The sequence below is a fragment of the Lathyrus oleraceus genome, chromosome 2, assembly GCF_024323335.1.
Source record: "Lathyrus oleraceus cultivar Zhongwan6 chromosome 2, CAAS_Psat_ZW6_1.0, whole genome shotgun sequence".
NCBI classification, from domain to species: Eukaryota; Viridiplantae; Streptophyta; class Magnoliopsida; order Fabales; family Fabaceae; genus Lathyrus; species Lathyrus oleraceus.
The window spans coordinates 319747799-319765247 of NC_066580.1; the positions used below are offsets into that span (position 1 = coordinate 319747799).

The 17449-nt window shown below is 33.2% G+C and overlaps 3 protein-coding genes across 3 annotated transcripts; all 3 read left to right on the forward strand.

Moving 5' to 3' along the window:
• The first annotated feature begins 293 nt into the window (after positions 1-293).
• LOC127123036 (uncharacterized) lies at positions 294-3799 on the forward strand. Its single transcript, XM_051053302.1, has 3 exons — positions 294-2590; positions 2669-2980; positions 3067-3799. The coding sequence occupies exons 1-3, from the start codon at positions 294-296 to the stop codon at positions 3797-3799; spliced, it is 3342 nt and encodes a 1113-aa protein (XP_050909259.1).
• Positions 3800-4291: 492 nt separating this feature from the next.
• Positions 4292-4829, forward strand: LOC127123037 (uncharacterized). Its single transcript, XM_051053303.1, has 2 exons — positions 4292-4772; positions 4825-4829. The coding sequence occupies exons 1-2, from the start codon at positions 4292-4294 to the stop codon at positions 4827-4829; spliced, it is 486 nt and encodes a 161-aa protein (XP_050909260.1).
• Positions 4830-13509: 8680 nt separating this feature from the next.
• LOC127121376 (axial regulator YABBY 4) lies at positions 13510-15311 on the forward strand. Its single transcript, XM_051051878.1, has 7 exons — positions 13510-13643; positions 13740-13877; positions 13970-14075; positions 14184-14232; positions 14330-14405; positions 14539-14643; positions 15037-15311. The coding sequence occupies exons 1-7, from the start codon at positions 13563-13565 to the stop codon at positions 15115-15117; spliced, it is 636 nt and encodes a 211-aa protein (XP_050907835.1). The 5' UTR covers positions 13510-13562; the 3' UTR covers positions 15118-15311.
• Positions 15312-17449: the final 2138 nt, after the last annotated feature.

Genomic DNA, 17449 nt, shown 5'->3' on the forward strand with positions numbered 1-17449 from the left:
CCTCAACAAACAAGGAGAACTGTACCGAAAACATTTTACATTCATATTTACACATAAATACATAAACCTCAAATACATGCCATCACATAGATATATATGTAACCTTTTATCTTGACAAATTATTGTAATATCTAATCCCTTGGAATGCATGTATTCTATTCTCTCCTAATACCCATTAGGAAGTTATCTGATTTTCTCCTAATACCCATTAGGAACTTATCAGCAATTCATTTTTGTCTAATATATGTTTTAATTTTCAGTGGTTGACGAGTTAATTGTTTGCCTTATAGAAAATGGATCGTACTTGGATGTACGATAGAGTATATTCCAATAGACACGGATTGAAAGAAGAGTATGTTCGCGGGGTTAAAGACTTCGTAAAGAGGGCTTTGAAACAACCTATTTGTAAATCTGAGGGAGGGATAAGGTGTCCGTGTATAAATTGCAAGTGTCTCAAGATAAGAACACCAACTAATGTTAGACTTCACTTGTATCGAGATGGATTTCAACCAGACTATTGGATTTGGACTCAACATGGAGAAGTAGAGCTCAATGTTAATACAAGGAATGATTCAAATAGTAGTGAGCATGTGCATCATGATGACCAAATTGAGGCAATGAATCAGATGGTGTATGATGCTTTTAGGCCTTATGGAGTATTCTCTCACGTGAATGATAACATAGAAGTTGAGGAATATACGGAGGATGAGTTTCCCAACGAAGATGCCAAACGATTTTATGACAAGTTGATATCTTTCAACAAGCCCATTTATGAGGGAGCGACCCAATCAATATTATCAATATCTACTCAACTTCTTGAAATTAGGTCTAATTGGCATGTACCACAAAAAGGTTTAGATTTTGTTGCACAAATGCTTAAAAGTGTATGTCCAGTTCAAAAATGCTTGCCCGATAACTATTACCAAGCAACACAGTTGGTATCTAAGTTAGGGCTAAAGGTTGAGAAGATTGATTGTTGTAAGAATGGTTGTATGTTATATTACAAGGATGATAGCAATCTATCAGAGTGCAAATTTTGTAATGCTCCTAGGTTCATTCCTCGCAAGACTGGCATGGGAAAGTACAAAGATATCCCAGTGAAGAGAATGTTCTACTTCCCAATCATTCCCAGATTACAAAGATTGTATGCATCAACTGAGTCGGCAAGTGAAATGAGATGGCATCACATGAACAAAAATAGTTCCAACATCCTTCGCCACCCGTCAGATGGAAAAGCATGGAAACATTTTGATAGTGTATATCCTGACTTTTCTAGGGAACCCAGAAATGTAAGGTTGGGTCTGTGTTCAGATGGTTTTACTCCTTACATTCAAGCGTCTGCTTCTCCATACTCATGTTGGCCAATAATAGTTACTCCGTATAATCTCCCCCCTGAAATGTGCATGACCAAACCATACTTGTTTTTGGCATGCCTCATACCCGGACCTAAAAACCCTAAATTAAAGATAGATGTCTACTTGCAACCATTGATTGATGATCTACATCGATTGTGGTCCAATGGAATATTGACCTATGATATATCTACAAAACAAAACTTCATCATGAAAGCCTGCTTGATGTGGACAATTAATGATTTTCCAGCCTATGGTATGTTATCTGGATGGGGAACACAAGGTAAATTGGCATGCCCTCATTGTATGGAACACACTGATGCTTTCACCTTGAAAAGTGGCCATAAGAATTCCTGGTTTGACTGTCATCGTCGTTTCTTGCCATCTAATCACTCCTTCAGAAGGAGTAAAAGAAGTTTCCTAAAAAATAGGGTTGTGACCAATGAGCCACCTCCCATTTCCACAGGGAAAGATATATGGGCGGTAATAAGTAATTTTCCAAAATTTACTGAAATTGGATGGGAGGCGAAATGGAAAGAATTCGAAGGGTATGGAGTGGATCACAATTGGAAAAAGCGAAGTATTTTTTGGGATCTCCCATATTGGAAGGATAATTTGTTAAGGCATAACCTCGATGTGATGCACATAGAAAAAAACGTCTTCGATAATATATTTAATACTGTCATGAATGTTAAGGATAAAACAAAGGATAATGAAAAGGCAAGAGAAGACTTGGCTAAATTATGCTTTCGCGGGGACTTGGAGCTCCAACCCTTAGAAAACGGAAAGAATGGTAAACCAAAGGCTAGTTACACTCTAACCAAATCTGAAGCCAAGTTGGTTTGTAAATGGCTTAAGGAATTGAGAATGCCAGATGGCTATGCTTCAAACCTCAGTAGGTGTGCGAATGTAGAAAAGGGTACGGTGCATGGGATGAAGAGCCATGATTGTCATGTTTTCATGGAATGTTTACTCCCAATTGCATTCCATTCATTGCCAGATTTGGTTTGGAAACCATTAACTGAGCTAAGTCGATTCTTTAAAGATCTTTGTTGCAATACATTGAGGATGGACGACTTAATTAAGTTGGATGAGAATATTCCAATTATCATATGCAAGTTGGAAAGGATTTTTCCACCAGGTTTCTTTGACTCAATGGAGCATCTTCCAATCCATCTTGCCAAAGAAGCAATTCTAGGTGGTCCAGTACAGTACCGATGGATGTATCCATTCGAAAGGTAATTGTTGTGGTTGATTTTATTAAGTTATTGCATGTTTATCATAAATTAATAAACGTGGAATGATTGAATGTGCAGATTTATGGGAGTCTCAAAGAGGGCAGTGACAAATAAGGCTAGAGTTGAAGGTTCCATATGCAGTGATTATATACATCGCGAGACAAATTACTTTTGCTCTCATTATTTCAACTCTTTCCGTTTGTTGCCAACCATAAATCTTAGTAACAAACCTCATTTAGACAATGATGACATTCTACCTACAATGTCCATTCTACAAAGTGGCGGTCGACCAAGTGGGAAGTCACGAAAATATTTTCTATCTGATAAGGAATGGAAGTCTTCACATGTGCATGTCTTGATAAATTGTGATGAGGTTAAACCATATCTTGAGTAAGTGTGCATCATAATATATTCAATCAAATTATTGATGCATATCATAATAGATATTTACTTATGAATCGTGTGATTTATTTCAGCATATTCTTAGAGAACCACTCTCTAGATATAGAAGATTCATCTGGGCGCATACATATAGAGTTTCCCATATGGCTGAAGAAATATGTAAATGAGGAGACAAATGGAGTTACTAACCAAGATATAATTGCCTTATCTCGCAGTCCTGCATCAATGGCCATATCATGGAACATGTATTTTATCAATGGGTACAAGTTTCATACTGAAGAATGGAGCAAAGGTAGAAAAACTAGCAATTGTGGTGTGCACGTGAAAGGTCTTGCAGAAGGAGGAAATACTGATTTTTATGGAATAATCAAACATATCTTTGAGCTAGATTACTTTGGTCTGAAGCATAAGATTCCAGTTTTTTATTGTGAATGGTTTGATCCAACAAGGAATACGGGCACAAAGGTTCACCCACAATATAAAACTGTGGATATTAAGATGGATAAACGTTATCGTCCTTATGATCCTTTCATCCTTGCGCAAAATGCAAGACAAGTGTATTATGTCCCATATCCAGAAATGTGTAGAGATATGCGTGGATGGTGTGCGGCAATCACCACAAAACCAAGGGGTCGCGTAGAGATTGACAACATAGAGGATGAAGTACCTTATCAATCTGATGGGATGTTACCGGCGCTACCCAATGTAGAAATTGAAGCAATATCTTGTTTGCGTGACATGTCACAATTAGATGTGTTTGAAGAGATTTTTGATTGCTCTACTAGTGAAGCAGATAGAGGGCATTGATGAAGATAAATTAAGTCGCTGTGCATTTATCTTTTCCCTGTAGAGAACTTTTTCTTTGTTTACCCATCCTTTGTTAGCAGCATTCCTTTGTATTTGATTACAGGGTTTCTATAATGGAATATTTGAACACTGTAGATTTCCTTGATTAATGGATTTTCTGATGACTTCTGAGTACTTTCCTTGATTATTTTATATTATCATATCCACTGTTGTGTAAATGTATCTTATGCATTCTTTCCAACATGATAGTTTCCATACCCAATATATTTTGCAGGATGTGTGCTTTTTGTTGTTTTCAGAAGTGATGCTTTCACAATTGATGAAATAATTTGCAGTGACTTTACTATGCATTTGTTGAACTGAAATTAATTTAATATTATACTCGCCACATCTTTTCTTTTACTTTTAATTTTATCAGAAACTGCATTTGATAATGTTATGATACTGTTAAGAGTGTGACACTAACTAATCCTTTTATTTTTATGACAACAGATGACTAAAAGAGGTGGAAAAGCTAAGGTATTAGCACCAGGAAAACTTCAAGAAGAACGAAATCGCATAATTAACAAGAAGCATATCGTTAGGAAACCTGCTCAAACAACATTGTCTATGCAGGATGCATCATCGGCACCAACACCAGCTCAGGCAGCACCGTCCGTGCAGGTTGCATCGTCGATGCCGACATCAGCTTCGAAAAAATCATCTGTGCAGGCTGCATCGTCGATGCCAACACCAGCTCAGGAAGCATCGTCCGTGCAGGTTGCATCATCAATGCCAACATCAGCTTCTAAAAAATCGTGTGTGCAGGCTGCATCGTTGATGCCAACACCAGCTCAGGCAGCATCGTCCGTGCAGGCTGCATCGTCGATGCCAACACCAGCTCAGGCAGCATCGTCTGTGCAGGCTGCATCGTCGATGCCAACACCAGCTCCAACTGTAGTACCTGTTCATGCCACTACCTCTGAGAAATTCAGTTTTATGCCTACTCCAACTTTAAGCCATCAAACAATGGTTGGCCCTCAAAGTATAAACCTTCAAACAATGGCTAGCCCTTCAAATTTGGCAGAGGAGGAAGATGTGGATGCTGATGAGGATGAGGCGGTGGGTCAAGAAACTATTACCCCTCTTGTGCCAACAATAGATGAGAATGGGAAAGTTATTATAAAACCATCTGGTACTGGGTAAGTCATATATATTCTCATAATTTAATTTTGTGCAGGAATCTTTACTATATGTTGCACATTTTGATTTTGGCTTTTCTGCATGCCTAAAGAAGCTTCTGTAAAATTGTGTATCCTCTGCGTTTTCCACCTTGTTGTGAATCTCACCTTTTATGGATTCGTACACTACAACTTTTTAAGTGCTTCCCTACAGTTAAATGTGATTAATAATATTGTTCTGTCTTGGACTGGAATAATTAACACAAGAATGTAACATGTGTCATAATCATAATTGGTCATTAGGAACTCCATTGCATGATTCTATACAGAGGAACAGAACATGTAGATTGATTTTGGGTGAAAAAACTCCTAATCTAAATATGCTTACAGTACTAAAGTTCCACTTGGGAACATCATTCTCTAATAAGCTTCTTTCAGTTTACTTAATGTTTTATTTTGAGGTAAGTATCTCGTTAATTAACTATGTAATCATTAAGATACTGATGTTTAAAATATTCAATTAGACATATTGATTGATAAAAAGTTTAAGTGTGGAAGAAATCTCATATAGTTTTATTATTGTATTTTGTCTAAAATATATATAACCTGTTAAGAAAGTTGAGAATATTACTATCCATATGATTCTTAATAATTTAGTAGTTTTATTATTGTATTTTGTAGGCTAGTTCCTGCCAAAGAAGTTGCTGGTGCCATTAATTATGCGATACGCAAACAATTTTATAAACCTATACATCATTGGTCTGCACTCGATCCTGATACGAAAGCTGATTGGTTTAAGTTGTTTGGAGTAAGTATTTATTGACTTTTGTCACTTAAGTTGATCAAATTATATTTAAAAAAGTAACTAATTGGTTATTAATATTAATTATGTGATTTTAATTATTTTTAGGAGAAGGTTTCGTGGGATCCTTTCGATCATGCATTTGTCTATAGCGCATTTGAAAAAAAAGGAAGAAAACGATTAAACGACATGTTGGGGAAGGCGAGGAGAAAAGGGACTCGACCTTCATGGATTGGTGATGATGCTTGGGTTGAACTTCAAACTTATTGGAAAAAGACCGAGTTTTTGGCTGTGTCTTCTCAAAACAAGACCAATCGAGCTTCCGCAAGAGGCGGAGCAGTCCACACCACAGGCCGTAAGGCTCATATTGATGTTGCACTTCAACTTGTAAGTAATAAAATCCTAACAAATTATTATTATTATGAAGATTCTTTATATCTTGACAGTTTTACTCGTATTCTGTATTGATTATTGGATTATTTGATTTTTGTAGTCACGTGAACTTCAAAGGGATCTGCGTCCCGATGAGTTATTTTTAAAAACACACAAGAGGAAAAATGGTGAATGGGTTGACAGTCGTGCTGCATCTACTTATGTAAGTTCTCGTAAATTTTACTACATCAATATTTGCATCCATGCTTTCAGAAGCAGACTTATTCAAATTAAACTCTCCAAAAAGGATCTAGTTATCCATTTTTATAGTCTAATGTAAGTTAGATATAATAGCACAAGTCCTATGTTTAACTATCAGTTTGAAATTCCTGCAATCAGTTTGCTGTGCTGTTTGATATTTGTTTGAAATTTCTGCATCAATATTTGCTGTGCTGTTTGATATCAGTTTGAAATTCCTGCAATCAGTTTGAAATTCCTGCTTGTGTTATCTTGCTGTTAAATATTCCTTACTTTTTCAACCTACTGACAGTGACGTGCTAACAACTCAACATTACTCACTAATCCGACTCCTAACACTAACAGAAATCAAACATTCAATTAACCATATGCTAACCACTAATTCGAACTATTTTTACTGTTAATTCATCAGGATGATATGCTAGATTGTTTATTGCTCAGTGTTTTGAGAAAGGTTATGCAGATAGGATTCAGGTTTTTTCTACTGATTTTATTGATGAGGATTTCGTTGATGCTTGTGCTGGTTTGACTTATGCTAGGATTGAAGGAAAAACATGAATTATGAATTTGTTATGTTCTTTTGTTTTGTTTTCTTGTATTGTATGGTTTTGGATTTGCTGGTTTGTAAATGTTTGTTTGATTGTAAATTTAAACTACAACATGCTATGTTTGGTTGAATATACATGAATCAAGACGTGAGATATTGTTGCATATTCGAATTTGCTTCAACATTATATTTGTAAGTCTTTCATTTTCCTACACTGATGGAGTAAGTTGTGGTTACAATTTAATCCACTAGTCACACACACTATTTATTTGGTAAGTTAGTAGAGAAAGCTGTGGTTATGAATTATAATTCTCATTGAGGATTCGGATTGGTAGGAACTCACTGAGAACATTGAGTGGTCCATTGAACACTAGACACGTGTCTTATAATAATCCACCTCATTTATATTATTTGATTATGCATTATTGTCACACTTATTTGAATATTAAATAGGATGGTTATTACTGTTGGCATTTTATTGAATTACGAAGTTATTGAATCAATTAGGAAATGAATGTGATTGAACAAATTTGGTTAAGTTGTTTTTGCTGCAGTTTTTTATGAAATTGAAACGCAGGTTGAAAAATCAATTAGGAAACTAACTATTACTAACTATGTGATTTGGAAGTGTTTCAGACTGGTGCTGCAGTGAATTCGTTTAATGTTGAACCTTAGTTGCAATGTTGGGCTGAACCAAATGCAATTTGAAGCCGAACTGAATGTTAATTGATTAACCAAATGCTTCACCATTTGAGTGGTTTGAATTATTATTTCAGTTGTTGTTAGAAAATGAAGTAAAGTATTGGCTTTCAATTAGGGAAAGAATTTGGCTACCATGGTTTGAATTGTTGGAAATAAATGAAAGTAGTTTGGCTTGTTTGGTTATTGACATCAAAAAACTATTAGGAAGTTAGTATGTTAGTTTATGACTATGAAGTGTAAATTGGTTACGAATTGAATGTTAAATGGAACCTGTTAAATTTTGATTATTGAACTGTTATAGAAATGGTGAAATACTTGGATAGAAGCTAATATGAAATGGTGAAATACTTGGATAGAAGCTAATATGAAATACTTGGATAGAAGCTAATATGAACTGTTATAACCAACATATCATCTCTAAATTCTTAACAGAGCACTAACTTCTAACCAACATATCATCTCTAAATTCTTAACAGAGCACTAACTTAGCATTATAATGTTTTGTTATGCAGAAGACTTTTAAAGAGAAGTTTGATGCAGAACTTCAGCCAACTGAAGAAGGGAATGGAGAGGTTGTTCAGGTGTTAGATGGAGAGCGTGTAAATCAGCTATGGACAGAGGCTGCTGGGGGCCGTAACCGTGGTCGGGTTTATGGCGCTGCAGATTTAGCTATTAATCTAAAACGTGGATCAAAAAGTTTTACCCAACAATCTCAAACTCCTCAACACTCTATGTTTGGGATGTCATTAGAAGCTGAAAGAGCAGCTAGAATTAGAGCTGAACAAATTGCCGAGGCTGCAACGACCCAATTACAAGAGGCTAACGAAGCAATGCGAGCTGCTACCGAGGCTGCAAAAGCTGCTACCGAGACTGCACAAAGGATGGAGAGGGAGATGAATGCTTGGAAGGAATTTATGATGAAGAAATTTGACACTTCAACTTTTGTATCACATTCTCATCATTATGATGACGATTTGGATGATCAATCATTAGATGAAGATTGATCTTGTACTTTTAGTAGAATGAATTAATCTCGGATGTGATTACTTTTTGTGTATGTTTTTTGAAAGTTAATGTGGGTAGAACTTTTGTAGTTACTTTCACGAATGTTTAAAATTGTTTCCAAATGTTTTACCATAAATATGATATTGTGGATTGAAAAAATTTGTTCGAGTGAGGTTGTCATGTTGCAACCCGTTATTGTCCTTTTTTGTTGACTTTAGAGTCGGTGTATGCAAGGCTAAATATTCGTATAGACTTTTCTATGTTGACTTTAGTGTCGGTAAAACGGACGCTATCTGTTGACTTTTTTGTTGACTGTAGTGTCGGTGACACGGACGCTAAACATAATATTGACTTTTCTATGTTGACTTTAGTGTCGGTGACACGGACGCTATCTGTTAACTTTTTTTGTTGACTTTAGTGTCGGTGATACGGACGCTAAACATAATATTGACTTTTCATGATTTTGAAACAACATAGCGTCGGTTCCATTAGTGTCCGCTTTAGCCTCCGTCTCACCGAGGCTACGTAGCGTCGGTGTATCTTTAGCCGACGTTACACAGTAGCTTCGCAACTTTTATTCAAGGCCCGACACCGACGCTAAACCGACGCTACCAACATATTAGTGTCTGTTTTTTCACCGTTAGCGTCTGTAAATGGCCGACGCTAAAAACAGTTTTTCTAGTAGTGACTTTGGCAATATTTCTCAAATATTAAAACCAAAACTTTTACCGCATTTTCTTACACTTTTATGCAAGATACCGTGACTAAAACCAAAAACCCCCTTGTTACTACGAGTTAAGAATTGAAACAACTGTCGAAAGGCGGCGATATCTCACAATCCCTGTGGAGACGATAACAAAAACCCGACACTTAAAATTACATTCAACACCACCATCCGTTCCTCTACCTGCAACACCACCTCTTTGGTTGCCTTGGTTCTAGGATTTTCTCTGATTCAACCAGTTTCCTTCTTGCTGATTTCGACCAGTCAAATTGTTGTAACCTCCTTTGCCTTTGTTTCCATTCCAGCTTCCTTTGCCTTTCCTTTCTTTTGTTGATTTCCCTGTAAAGCCATATCACTCTTCGACTTTCCTACAGCTCTTTCAGCCATTCTTTGTTCATGAGATTCAAGCATCCCTTGAAGCTCTTCCTTTGTCAATTTTGAAAAATCTTTCGACTCTTCTATGGCTACTACCACGTGGTCGAACTTTGGAGCCAACGACCTCAAGATCTTTCCAACAACAGATCTTGATGTCAATACTTCTCCACATATCTTGGTTTGATTCACCAGTTTTGTAACCTTGATGAAGAAATCAATTATGCTTTCATTGTCTTCCATCTGAAGAAATTCATACGTCCTTTTGTGAGTTTGTAATCTCACCTCTTTCACCTTCTCTGCGCCTCCAAATGATTTCTCCAGAATTTCTCATACTTCTTTCGCTGACTCTACATCACTAACATTTTCAAAATTATTTACATCTACACGTTGATGGATTATAAATAGAGCTTTATAATCTTTCTTCTTCAATTCTTTATGTGCAACCTTTTCTTGATTTGTCGCGTTTTCTGCAAGCGTTGTTACTCCTTCCTTCACAAGATCCCAAAGATCTTGATAACATAACACAACCTTTATCTGCTTGCACCAATTCTCATAATTGTTGTTCTTGAGAATCGGAAGATTTGCTATAAAAAATGCCTGTTTGGATGATTCATTGTCATCGTGATGTTCTTCCCACGAATCGTTTAAACTAGAGCTCTTGATACCAGATGTTGGAAATCCACCACAACCTATGGAGGATTTCAATCAATCTTGATGAATAAGATTGTTATCAACCTATGAAGAAAGAAAATAAAGAACGATGAAGGAGAAGAAAAATATTTTCTGCAGAGTTTCTCTCTGTCCACAACCTGTGGAAAAACTTCTTATTCACTTTGCAACTGTAAAATTCTGTGAATACAATGTTATGAATACAACATTCACTTTATTATAAGAATAAGGGTTAATCCCTCTATTTATAGATTTAGGTTAACTTGTACCCCAAGCCAAAACCCAAAACTATAAAAGATCAAAATATTTAACACTACGAAAAATAGGCCTAAGTCGAAATCATGTGTGAAGCAACATGCTTCGACACTTCGACACACTAATACAACTCAAGACACTAGATGATTCGACACTTCCTTACTTCTGCCGTACAACCTGCTTTAACACAAGAAATTACAATTCAACAATGACCAATACTAATGTTTAATTAAATATGCTGAGAGAAAGAGTGTCGCGATAGAATTTGAAGTTTGATTATCACATAAATCATCCTAACCATCAAACCATTAAACTATAACACCTATCATTAGACATCTATTTAAAAGAAGAAAAAAAAACAAAACAAAAACCTTATCAACTCCATAAAACTAGCTACAATTTAGCAAAATCTCTTGAGGCCAATCAAATAGTATAGTACCTCTGACAAAGTAAGGTGTATTGACAAGTGAGTAGTTGAAAACTTTTGATTCGATTTCAATTGACAACAGTGACACCTCAATGTGTCACTCTACAAGGTTTAATGATCTGAAATTTGATTCACCCATTTTAGTTCAAACATCAAAAAACTTTCAAACATTTTTAGTCACTTTCCTTGAGGTTGAACTACTACATCTCACAATTATGAGATACTAGTCTATTCAAGTTCTGATAAGTGTCTTAAAAGCTAACTCAATTTACTCTTTCTCTTTTTGGTAATCTTTGCCATGAAATTGGTGCATAGCTTTGCACTTTATATTTTTCTCAGCTTCACGTAGATAGCAAAAGTTTCAGCGAGTCAGAGACACCAAGGTATTCCAAATGTGAAATAACAGCTTGGAATAGAGTTGTATATATGGCAACATTTTATCTCTTTTAGAATAAGAACAAAATTTGCCATCTTTGGGCATATATAATATGCAAACAAGCTTCTTATGTTGTTACCATTTGATTCTCAAAGATAATAAAATTTAACTCTTCCCATTATTTATAAGATAATACAAACTGTCGACCACTCTATAAGTATCATATTTATATTTCCTAAACATATTTATAACTTTTTTCTTCTAAAATACTATTACTATACTAAAGTTAAACATCCATATTTATGACAGTGTTTTTATAAAGATAATTATATACTTCATCAAAATAAAAATATTCATATACAAAATTGACACATTAGAATATTTTTTGAAAAGGGTTATTTATATAAATTAAAAATAATTTTTAGAAGTTTTCATCCGTTTGTTACATATTATTTTAAAAAAGAATATAAAAAATGTAAATAAATTGTTTCGAACAGGTTCTTTATTTTTTCAATTTAAAAAAAATAAATAATAATGTAAGTAAACACAAATATCTTACTTTTTAAAAATAAAGTAAGTTAATAAATTATCGAATATCTAATTATAATTTTTTTTAAATAGTGTTATATTTTTTATTCATGTAAAAAGTGGAAGAAAAAAATTTTTAGTAAAGGATGAAGGTAGCATAGAATCCTCTTCTTCGTATTTATACAATTTACTTCAACGTTTTAAAGTATATTAATTTTTAAAACTAAAATATTCTTAATTATTGTATATAAATTTTTAAAACTAGCAATGTGTATTAATGATTGAAAGATAAATTAATGTTTTCTAATAAAAATTAAATTTGAAAAATAATATTAATTGTTCAAATTTTTTTTTGAGTTACATAAATTTTTTTCTATACTGTTTTTAATTTAATTTTTAAATTTAATAATAAAATATATATACTCATAACTTTAGAAGTTATTAAATAAATTTATATAAATTTTAGAAAAATTGATTGACACGAATTAATAATTTATTTCAATTTTTTTATATAAAACTTATGAGTAGATATAAAATAAGTCAAATTATTCATTTTCATCAATTATATTAATTAATGGATAAGGTTATGCAATCAAATAGAATGTTATATATGTTTGATTAATTTTTAGGACTGATTTAGAGACACAAAAATTCGTCACTAAAATATTTTATGAAAATTATTGTTTAACATCTTCTTTCTCAATTTTTAAAATGCTAAAAAATTTAAAATTTAAAATTCAAAATTCAAGATCATCTTCATCATCTTACACATTTTTAATTCAAAATTTTGATATTTTAAAAAATTTAAAAAACATTATGATTTTATATGTTAACTTCGTATTATTGTTTTTAATTTTTTTTAAATATCATACATGTAACCCTTCAAAATCTTTCTCTTTAAAACTCTTTAAAAACCAACTCCCCAACAGATCTAAATATCTGAAATGGTTGATGCATGTAGGAAAAAATGGAGTTGTAAGCTTAAATGAATGACTAATTTAAAACTCTACTGAAATCGATGATAAATTTTCTGTAGAGCTAATGATTTGTAAGAAGAAACAGTCATAAGTCTTGGTGATCAAGTTATTTATATTAAGTTTGAGTTAATATTGAGTTAGATGTATTTATACTTTTGAATTCTGTAATATACTAAATATTTAAAATTTGTCTTTATCATGGCAACTTTTGTCTTCATGATTTCATTAAATATATTTTGGACCAGTGTTAATTTAAAGTATATGCATATTGCTATCTGAATTAAATATTGAGCTTTTATATATGAAATGGATTTTCATTTTTAAAGCATTTTTTGGAACATTGAATTACTCTAAAGAAAAATATGAATTTTGTTGGTCTCTAAATTTGTCACAAAAACATTTTTTTTATGTTGACTCGAATGATTTGAATCAATTAAAGTGAGATGATAATTGAATATAAGTGTTCAACTTCAACTATAAATGCTTCATTGTGTCAAAAGAGTTACATTGCATCTTCATATCTTATATCTCTTCTTTCTCTTTCTTTTTCTTTCCACTTCACATTCACACACACAAACTCACACTCATGTCAACACTAAACCATCTTTTCGATCTTCCAGAACAGATATGTTACGTACAATGCGGATTCTGCAACACCATTTTAATGGTAATCAGTTTTAACTGCTCTTCTTAATTAATTAACCTCATCTCATTTAGTTTTCATATGCAACTTTTTTTTTAATTCAATATTAAGTTGTTGCAGGTAAGTGTTCCATGCAGCAGTTTATCAACGGTGGTGACAGTAAGATGTGGTCACTGCACAAGTCTCTTATCGGTTAATATGATGAAAGCTTCTTTTGTTCCTTTGCACCTTTTAGCATCTCTTACTCATCTCGAGATGGTATTCAAACTACTTTGTGTTTGTTTTCTTCTAGATTTTTCAAGTGAATCTCAATAACATATTTGCGACCGTTTTCACTTTTTTTTTTGCAGCCAAAAGAAAGTAATAGTCCAGATGAAGATGCAAACAAGGCTTTGATAACTTTTTCTGATTGTGAAGATGATGATATAATTCCAATCACCAATGTAGTCAATAAACGTACGTACTCAAATGATACAAAAATTCAAATTTCTTCTAGAACTGTTGTAAAATAGTATAGTTTTTTTTTTCATATTTATTTGATGGATGAGTCATTGTTCTATGCAGCACCAGAGAAGAGACAAAGAACACCATCAGCTTATAATCGATTCATCAAGTAATGTTACTTACACTAAACAAAGTTATGCACTTATTATCATTATATAAAGTTGTAAATTTTGAATTCTAATATTGTGAGTATTATTTTATAGCAGAGAAGAGATTAGAAGGCTAAAATCTCAACACCCTGATATGGCTCACAAGGAAGCTTTCAGCACAGCTGCAAAAAATGTAATTTAGAATCATACTTAAGAAATTGCATAATAGAGTACTAGTTTATATTATCATTTAAAATCAAACTATAGAATTTTTTTAAAGATGGATGAATTAATCATAATTTTAAAAAATATTTTTTCATTTCTAGTGGGCCAATTGCCCTCAAATACAGTTCAAAGGAGATGAGGAGAGTTGTAACCTGACAGATCAGCTTGTGGATCTTGACTCTCAAGTGGACCCTAATGATGCTGAGGTATTAAAACAATAATTTATAATTAACTGAGTATTTTATGTTTATTTAACAAGTAATCTTATAATTGAAATTAATTAACAAATTGTTTTATTTTAGTTTATTAAAAGTTGCTATAAGTAGAAAATTATTTGGTTTGGCACAATGTGCATTTATAGTGTTACCTGTCCCTTTCTTTATATCACATGGTGAATAGTTAAAGTTAGAGTTCATGCATTTAATGGAAAAGACTTTATCCTCATTTTGGTTTCCAATCAACATGACATTGATCCACCTATTTAGAAACTTTTTCTAGAATATTCTCAATAAACTATATTCTATTATTGATTGTCATTTTTTCATTGCATTTTCAAAAGTTAGAACATATTATTTGATGTGTGAAACATTCGATTTCAGGTGAATATTGAAGAAGAACCAGGTTTTCGTGGAAGAAAGGTAGCAAGAAATTCCATCTTGGAAAGGACACCATTTGAGTGAATTAATAATAAAGCTCTCTCATCTGAATATATGACAAGGAAGAAAGCTGCTACTATTTGCTGTTTAATGCATGCATCAAATGAAAGTTATTTTAATTCTGAAAAAAAAGAAAGGAAAACGAAAAGATGCTCTTGTCTTGGTGATGAAAGAGAATTAAGTAGGTTTAATAATTGACACTTTTATCTGACACTTTTTATATGTTTACTCCATCTATCTTCTAAAAGTATTCAGGATTATGAGAATGTTCTTTCTTTGTTTAAAGACTGTGTCTAATGTTAAAAGAGTCTGATCTGAATAAGATTTGTTTAAAATTATTAAATACACAAAGAATGTTTATACATAATTTATCAAGATTTGTATTTGATAATTAAACCAAATATTCTGAATTTAGAATTAAGGAGATAGATATTAACTTTTCATTTAACAAGTTATAATTTATAACATTCAAACTTCTATCACAAATTAATCTCAAAAGAACCTTTAAAAAAAATATAGTTTACATAAAAGAATATGGTTGAGTATGGTTTATATTATTGAGATAATTGTGGGTTGTTGAGATAATTATAAATTGTTCAGAGTATATCTCATATCTTGAGATAATTATGAGTAGAGATAACCGTTTCTCAAAGGAAACTAAGGATTATAATTTTAGATAAATTGAACCATAATAAATAAATAAATAAATAAATAAATATAATATATATATATATATATATATATATTATATATATATATATAATATATTATATATATATATATATATATATTGTAATACTATAATCCAATTAAAATTCATAAGAAAGAAATAAATAGAACTATAGTTACTCTATAGTCGCAGAGGTAAACACCATTTGCCGAACTGCGTTAAAAAAGATCGATCGTGTCGATTGTCTTTTACTTTCGTTTATCTTTAATCTTTTATACTAGTTGTTGTTCAAACAATTGGTATTAGATGAAGATTAATCCTGGTGCGAAATTCGAAGTAACAAGGTTCGACGAGACGGGTAATTTTAGATTATGGAAAAGGAGGGTTAATGATTTGTTGGCTCAACAAAGTTTACAGAAGGCATTGCACGAGACGAAATCAAACGACATGGAGGATACCGATTGGGCAAAGAGGAAGGAGAAGTCTACATGATTGATTCACCTATGTGTTTCACACGAGGTGATGTATCATATCCTGAACCTAACGACTCTGAATGAGGTTTGGTACAAATTAGAGAGTCAATATATGTCTAAGACGCCGATGAACAAATTATTCATGAAGCAGCGACTATAAAGCCTGAAGATGCATGAAGGATATGATTTATAACAATATTTCAATATCTTCGACAACATAATCACGGATCTAGTGAGGCTTTGAGTGAAGATTGATGAGGAAGATAAGGCAATTATCTTGCTCTGCTCATTATCAGGTTCTTATGATCACTTGGTGACTACTCTTATCTACGGGAAAGACATTATCAATATTGATGTGATTACCAGTACACTTTTGTCTCATTCTCAAAGGAGACAAAGTGCAGAGGTGGAACTCAAGGTGATAGTTTGTATGTGAAAAGGGGTCAAGATCTTGGGCGGAACAAGGTTGATGGAGGCTTTAGAAAGAAGAGGTATAAATCTATGAATCGAAAAATAGCTAAGTGTTATAGTTGCAAACAAATTAGGCATTGGAAGATGGATTGTCCAAACAAAAAATAGGGTTCATCTGAAGGAGAAGGGAGATCCAAAACGCAACGAAATTTTAAAAAAAATCTCCTTTAGTGATCCTTACAAATGGGCATGATCAGTGATAAAATCGTTACCTCTTGTGACGATCGAAACCTTTGATGCAGATCTACGAAGCGATCACGAATGTTGAACGATGACAACGCCTCTACTCAGTCCACACGAACGGATTCCTTCAATCTCAGTGCTAGCTGCTACGAATGAAGGCTTTGAGTGAGAGAGAGAGAGAGAGAGAAAGAGAAACGAAATTGCAACTGCACAAATGCTTATGCATAAGGGTTCTATTTATAGAACCACTTGTGTGGGCTGCAAGCTAAAAGGCCCACTTAAGTGTATGTGGCCCATATCTTATAATATGCCAAAATCACTTAAGCGCGTGGTACCTTACCATATTTCGTATTCTACTTAAGTACACCGTACCTTACGATGTCCTACAATTCACTTAAGGGAACCGTACCTTATGGTGTTCCTTAGTTACTATATCTCTCATCAATCCGTTCTTTTGTGTGTGACCCTGTAGGTTTTCGCGGCATTGACAAATATATTAAATCACGTATTTAACATAATAAATAGTGAGTGGTATCTAACAACACATCACTGCTACCCA

What these genes read in the sequence shown, in the direction of transcription:
- LOC127123037 (XM_051053303.1), top strand. Translation starts at nt 4,292, where the DNA reads ATGACTAAAAGAGGTGGAAAAGCTAAGGTATTAGCACCAGGAAAACTT.
- LOC127123036 (XM_051053302.1), top strand. Translation starts at nt 294, where the DNA reads ATGGATCGTACTTGGATGTACGATAGAGTATATTCCAATAGACACGGA. An exon ending in TGGATGTATCCATTCGAAAG is followed by an intron (nt 2,591 to 2,668) that starts GTAATTGTTGTG and finishes TTGAATGTGCAG; the next exon opens with ATTTATGGGAGTCTCAAAGA. An exon ending in GAGGTTAAACCATATCTTGA is followed by an intron (nt 2,981 to 3,066) that starts GTAAGTGTGCAT and finishes GATTTATTTCAG; the next exon opens with CATATTCTTAGAGAACCACT.
- LOC127121376 (XM_051051878.1), top strand. Translation starts at nt 13,563, where the DNA reads ATGTCAACACTAAACCATCTTTTCGATCTTCCAGAACAGATATGTTAC. An exon ending in CTCTTACTCATCTCGAGATG is followed by an intron (nt 13,878 to 13,969) that starts GTATTCAAACTA and finishes TTTTTTTTGCAG; the next exon opens with CCAAAAGAAAGTAATAGTCC. An exon ending in GCTTATAATCGATTCATCAA is followed by an intron (nt 14,233 to 14,329) that starts GTAATGTTACTT and finishes ATTTTATAGCAG; the next exon opens with AGAAGAGATTAGAAGGCTAA.